We start from the raw sequence: 7,031 nt of genomic DNA, 5'->3' as shown, positions 1-7,031 counted from the left end.
AAAATAGAAATAAATTTCAATGAGTATTACTTACTCGGGTATAGTCCAACCCTTTGTCAGCTATTTTTTGGCTCCATGCGATATCTTTATTTCCGATGTTTTTGGATAAGTTTCGGAGCAGTGATTTATCGTACTCACATGTTAAACTTCCCCGGTGTCTCTATTATTATTATTATTATTATTATTATTATTATTATTATTATTATTATTATTATTATTATCATTATTATTATTATTATTATTATTATTATTATCCTCTTCTTTCAATTTTATTTCCATTTTTTGCCGAGAGTCTTCCCGATGCCTAGGGCAAAGAAACTCACTGTATATATTGGTAGGCCATTAAAATAAAGACACCAGATTGTTCATTTACAAAGTCATGTGATAGAAAACAATGGGGGAAGAAGAGCAGAGAGAAAGAGGAAAGAAGAAAATAAAGAAAAAAATGGATACAAGAAAACAAAAGAAGTGAAGGGGGAACAGGAAAGAAAATTCAAAGCGACAATGCTCTTATTATTATTATTATTATTTGTTTGACTTTTGCTTTGTATTTGTATTTGTTGGCTCCAAGTCTCACCCAGAAACCTCAAGAGACAACAAGTTAGCAGTTCATGATGGTGTTATGCCTAGGGTGTTATATATTTGGTTTTGGACGTAGTATTGTTCTAGAGAATGTTTTAAGAAAACATATGAAAATTATGAGTTCCTTTTAAAATTTGAGATTACATAGACAACATTTTACGTAGTATATGGGCAGTTCCCATGAGCACTATCTTTTGAATTTCTGACATTTTGGGGTTTCCTGGTATATGAGCTAAGTAGCAATCAGCCCCTTTTGCTATTATTATTATTATTACTATTACTATTATTATTATTATTATTATTATTATTATTATTATTATTATTATTATTATTATTATTATTATTCAGTGAGAGACCAGTGCATGCCATCAAAGTGATTCTGGGGTTAAACATACGAAGCCCATTATACCCATCATGACTACCCGTCTGATAAGGGTACACCAGGCACATGCATCACAACCATATGTGCACGACATAGTGATCTCATATCAAGATCAACAGCGCATGACCCTGCAGGTGGGGCCCAGTTAGAATTTTCTTCAGGTCGAGTAGACCCTCCCGCTCAAATGGTCCTTGAATAAAGGTTGTTTAAGGATGTTTAATAAAACATGGCCGCAGTCAAATGACTGAAACAAGTAAAAGAGTAAAAGAGATCTTATACTGTTTGCTTATTTTGTCTTCTGTAATTATGCCTGGCCGTCTTGCCTCAATAGTGTAGGCAGTCTATATGACGAAGTCCCTGCGGGCAGAATCGTTAGGGCATCGGAGAAAATGTGATATTGCATTTTTTTCCGGCTCTGTACATTCTAAGTTCGGATGTCACCGAGGTCAACTTTGCCTTTCATCCTTTTGCGGGTTAATAACAAAAAGTACCAGGCAAGGCTGAGGTCGATATAATCGACTAACTCCCCATTTCTTAAAACACTGACCTTCTGCCCAAATTTAGATCATTATTGTTGTTGTTGTTGCTGCTGCTCCTACTGCTGCTGATGCTGCTGAAGTTGCTTTTGCTGTTATTGCTGAACGATGAATCATGCTTTTGAAATGCATCATAGAACGCGCATATTTTTTTTGTTAGACTCGCTGTACAAGTGTACAACAGCCCCCTGAAGGCACACTTTTTAAAATTTCATTTAACAAATAATTATTTTGATAAAGCGTCATATATTTATTCTATTTGATTTCTTTTTCATTTATTTATTATCTTGAAAACCAGAAAGACAGGCAAGGAAAAGGGAAAGTGACGGTTGAAGGTATGAAGCCCTTTCAATGAAACAAAAAGAAGAAAAAAAGGTTGTGGTTTTTCCACCGAAATTCATTCCAGTAATCAGTGGCGCCGCTAATGACGTTTAAGATCGCCAGCTCCACCATCAAGTACATTAACACTTGTGTCATCAATTTGAATATGATGGCGGTGGCGATGGCCGCGAAAAACACAGTAGTAGAAATTTAGCATCTTCAACAGCTGGCATCTTTATCTCATGGTTATTGTAGCCGTTTGGCACCAACAGTATTGGCAACAACAAACCAACAACCGTAGCAAGAACACATCCACCATACCCTGCACAAACACAATTAATTTCACTGGTCATAACACAATAACTACAATACCCACTAATCCTCATGGAGAATTTGATTGTTTAGGAAAATAACAAGGTTCCACAAAGAACGTTCTATCCAATCGAAGGCGAAGCGCCACATACATGGTGGTGAATATTGTGGTGTCATGTCTAATATTCCTTCCAAAAGAAATGATTCTGAAAGCAGAGAGAGGAAAGAACACTTACAAGTACATTTCAAGGAGTTGATGAGCATACAACTGGGAACCCTGGGAAGTCAAGTTCATGCTAGCCAGCGGCAGTGTCATCTGTACTGGACCAACAGTCCAGTTAAATTACTTAGGGTCTGCTTCAGACCAGACTTCTAGGTAGATAACAAATGTCTTTGAAGCTGTGGCTGATAAATCAAAAAAATTAGCAAATGCGTGCAACATTTCAGTCATATATTATCAGCTGATTGTGATGCCTTGCTCCAAATTATATCGGACCAAGTTGGAACGTCTGCTCTTTCTATTCTTATACGGCTTCTCTTGGCTGGATGTCAATTTGCTGCCAACACCTGCACGGACGGCTTGCTTTTCTGAGACCAATGATACACTGGAATGCGTTCATATTGTAACTTTTTCATAGACTCTTAGACGATGAGGAGGTATTTCCACCATTTATAAAGCACATTGCTCCAAAACTCGTCTCTTTTTTTTTAGCCCTGGATCGAGCGAAGACCAGGTTGGTGGGTCTAGCATAGGTGAATTTGAGGAGGAAAGGTGTACTCCTTCCGAGTACCCTCGAAGCGTCGTGTGGTTCAGATTGGTGGGGTACCTGAGCCAACCCTGGGTGGTCATCTCCCTATTGGGGAAATCTCATTGTTATATATTTCTTGTTTATTGTTTATTGGTACTGTTTCCCTAATTGTTTACTCGTTGCTTTGTCTCCGTCTGCTGCATTGTCCCCTATATGTTGGCCCTAGTGGCCAGTAAATGAAATTATTATTATTATTATTATTATTATTATTATTATTATTATTATTATTATTATTATTATTAATGCGACGAGCTGGCGGAACCGTTAGCACGCCTGGCAAAATGCTTCGCGGCATTTCGTCCGTCCTCACTTTCTAAGTTCAAATTCCACCGAGATCGACTTTACTTTTCGGGGTCGATAAAATAAGCACCAGTTGAACTCTGGGGGTCGATGTAATCGACTCATCCCCTCCCTCAAACTTGCTGCCCTTGCGGCAAATTTGAAGCCATTATTATTATCGTTCTTGTTGTTGTATCTGCTATAGCTGATGGCTGGAAGTGCTACTAATGTACCAGCTATTCACTTCCCATGAACTAAGGTGGTAAGTTTTTATCTGCATCTCGAAAACCTCGTGGAGATTCTTCGCGCGGCTAAGTAATGCCATTTTCTGGATGTGCTCTATTTTCCTACCACTTTTTAATTTTATTGTTCACTGCTCCTTGGGAGCCAATTGGTATTGACACAGTATACACCTTTTTCCACTGACCAGGGCTTTTGATTTATCTCATCAGAGGTTCATTTCTTGCCAATTTTTCTTCTTTTTCCACGTTTCTTCTGTCTCCAAGACACGCGATGTCTGAGATCAGACATGATTTAACCCCCTCCTCATTATCTCCCAGCACAATATCAGATTTCCAATGTCCGAATCCATGATCACATTGGACCATGGAAATTTTGATCTGTCATTTTCTACCACACCCGTTGGCTCATGTTTATACCATTTTCTTGCCTTTTCCAATTCTAAGAGCGTTGCTGTTGCTGCTGCTGCTGCTGCTGCTGCTGTTGTTGTTGTTGTTATTATTATTATTGCGATAGTTTTATTCTTATGACATACTTTCAGCTATGAAGGCTTTATTTATTTGTGCTTTTTTTATTGTATTGAAACTACTCGTAATAAGATACGTACACACACTCGTTGTTCTGTTCTCTGCATGTCGTTCGTATATATATATATATATATATATATATATATATATATATATATATATATATATATATATATGCGTATGTGTGTGCATGTGTGTGTGTGTACGTGTGTGTGTGTACAGCTTTTGGTTATATATTAGTCTTTTCCTCTTTTTAATCATTCCCAAGACACCTATTATTACCAGAATTGGTTCTTGCTATTTTCATTTGACATTTTATTATTTTATATATGATTGTTTAATTTCTTTTCCGTCCAGATGCCGTCCAGATTTTGATATCAAGTTGGACATCTCAGTCTAATATAAGATATATCACCGTATCACATGACAGCTATCATCTATCGATCAGCCAACAACAACTGGACATTTCGGTCTAGTATGAAATAATACAATATGAAAGGACTACCATTATCTATCAGTCTACCATTAGTCATGTAAATTCTAAATATCACAACATACAAAAACAGCTATCAACTCTCCATCAGTCTATAACAGACGGACAACAATCAATGAGGGAACCTCTACTTGATCATATGACTTACTAGAAATAGTAGATAAATCTCCCTAAAATCACACTACACGGCCTTCAAAAAAATCAGTGATATATCAGATTGTGTAGTCTCAGATAACTCTAACCGGACAGAATGGTCATGAATAGATTTGATTTTGATCATAGGTCGATTTCCTCGGTCAGGATTGACCTGGGCTAAACAAGAATATCAAGAACTCAACGTGTCAGATCAACCATTTATCACAATATGACAGTACTGTTATTGTTAATCAGCCGGACACATTGAAACGCATGACTATTTCAGGATCAATCAATAACTATGACCATATTCTATCGATCTACAGATCAATCTATATCTGTAGAGTACGTACATGTAATGGTATATAACGACTCAGCAAATTTAGAAACTCATTTCGTGAATGAAGGAAAAATTTCCGGCAAACGGTTGTATTGTGTACGGATTCCTTTTCAGTGGAAAATTATTTCGAAAGTTTTAAAGACAATTTTAAAATATAAGTAATTTTCAAGATCTAAAACCCAATAAATGCTTACCATTTTAAGAAACAATGGAAAAATGACTTTAATTACGTTAATAAACCTCAAAACATCTGTCTGCCAGAATCAATTATTTAATGAAAAACATTAGTATACGTTATTCAGTATTTCATTCGAATGATCTTACTTCTAAATAATATCATATTATTACAACGAAGCGATAAAACTAAATAGGTTTAAAGACAGAACCAGTTATATGAAAAATTTTATTTCTCAGACACATAAAATGGAAAACGTGAAATTATTTACTTCAATTCACCATTCAGTCTCCACGTAAGTACATGTATCGCTAAACAGTTCATTTGCTTATTAAATAAATACTCTCCGAATGATGATAATTTTAGAAATTTTAACGAAAATATCGTTTAATGTAGTTTCAGTTTTAATGTAGTTTCGTCAAAAGATTTAGCATACGTCAATAGCAAAAATATTAACCATCTAGTGTAACAATCTTGACTCATATAACTATCTTTACCCCGAAGATTGCCAATTAAATAATTCATATCTTTCAAATTCAATAACTTATTGTGAAAAAGTATTTACAGATAATAATTCAGTTTTTGAAGATTGAATAGAAATGAATTTAAAAGATGATTTAATCAGAATCAAAATTCTTTTAAAAATCTGTTAATATCTGGGGACTCACGTGTTATCAAAATATCGTCGAAAAGTGACAATGTTTAAAATTATGAAATTATTCGGATTGGATTACAACATTCAAAGCCTTACAAATAGGGTAACGATTGTTGTAACTTTTGCTTCTCAACAAAAGTGAATATATTATTTTGTAAAGGTTCCATCTTAAGAAATAAAAAGTAGTCGCAAAACGTATTAAACACGCGCAAAAAAATTTCGAAAACTTTCCTCTTGTTCACGTTAATATTTTTAATATCATCAAAACGCCAAGCGGTCGAACTGAAGTGATAAGAACTGAATTTAGGCGTGTGAGTGTAAATTCATTTGTATGTCTACTGTAAAACGAAATGTCAGTCTGTTTCTACATCCATTGTAAATCTATTTCAACACTAGCGCCCCTGAGGGTAATATTCTCTGGGAATGCACAAAAGCCCTTTTCAGAATTATTTACTTTGAATTGTTATTATATCATATCTGATTAGCCAGTTATTACGTAACATGCTTCACGATTTTAGTATACATACATTATTAGTATTTCCTCCTAAGTTCTATATACTCTGGGAACCCATTAAAGTCCTTTTCGAAGCTACTTTATTTGAATTATAACTATCAGGTAACTAATTTCATGTTATTACACAACTGACTTCACAATTTGGATATTCATAACATAATGGGAATTCCTAAAAACAAGGTGCTGTGTAAGACAGTCCGGTATTCTCCGTAAATGCATAAAAACCGTTTCAAGGGCTACATACCTTGTTTTGTTGTTATTGGATTAGCGAAACAATTATGAGAACGAAACCAAGGGATAAGCCCCGCTTTTCCGGGAATTACCGGGTACGTCAGCTAGTACATGCATACATACATACATAAACCATAAAAGTCAGAAAGTATGAGGGATGAATATATATTTATCTAACCATGTGAAATTCATAGGATTATGACCATTAACGCAACCTTATTGATGTAATATTAATTTCAGCTCGGAAGAAATTGCGCTTACGTGTTTGCATGAATGTGCATGCTCGGCATTATACGATACCATTTTATTTTCACAAATCTAGGCGTAGGAGTGGTTGTGTGGTAAGTAGCTTGCTTACCAACCACATGGTTCTGGGTTCAGTCCCACTGCGTGGCACCTTGGGCAGGTGTCTTCTATTATAGCCTCGGGCCGACCAAAGCCTTGTGAGTGGATTTGGTAGACGGAAACTGAAAGAAGCCCGTCGTATATATGTATATATA

At 35.6% G+C, this 7,031-nt stretch overlaps 1 protein-coding gene across 2 annotated transcripts in view; it reads left to right on the top strand.

Annotated features, from left to right (window-relative positions):
• LOC128247021 (leucine-rich repeat and coiled-coil domain-containing protein 1-like) overlaps positions 1–6,016 on the top strand; it is a 797,355-nt gene extending 791,339 nt beyond the window's left edge. For both annotated transcript variants that reach the window (XM_052965583.1, XM_052965578.1), the window contains one exon: positions 4,346–6,016. In XM_052965583.1, coding sequence (XP_052821543.1) covers positions 4,346–4,363 — 18 coding nt within the window. In that variant the 3' untranslated portion in view covers positions 4,364–6,016. The remainder of the gene's footprint in view (positions 1–4,345) is intronic.
• Positions 6,017–7,031: the final 1,015 nt, after the last annotated feature.

This window comes from Octopus bimaculoides, chromosome 1 (assembly GCF_001194135.2).
Source record: "Octopus bimaculoides isolate UCB-OBI-ISO-001 chromosome 1, ASM119413v2, whole genome shotgun sequence".
Taxonomy (NCBI): domain Eukaryota; kingdom Metazoa; phylum Mollusca; class Cephalopoda; order Octopoda; family Octopodidae; genus Octopus; species Octopus bimaculoides.
The sequence above is the reverse complement of the archived record's forward strand: the minus strand, read 5'-3'. Positions and strand labels throughout refer to the sequence as shown.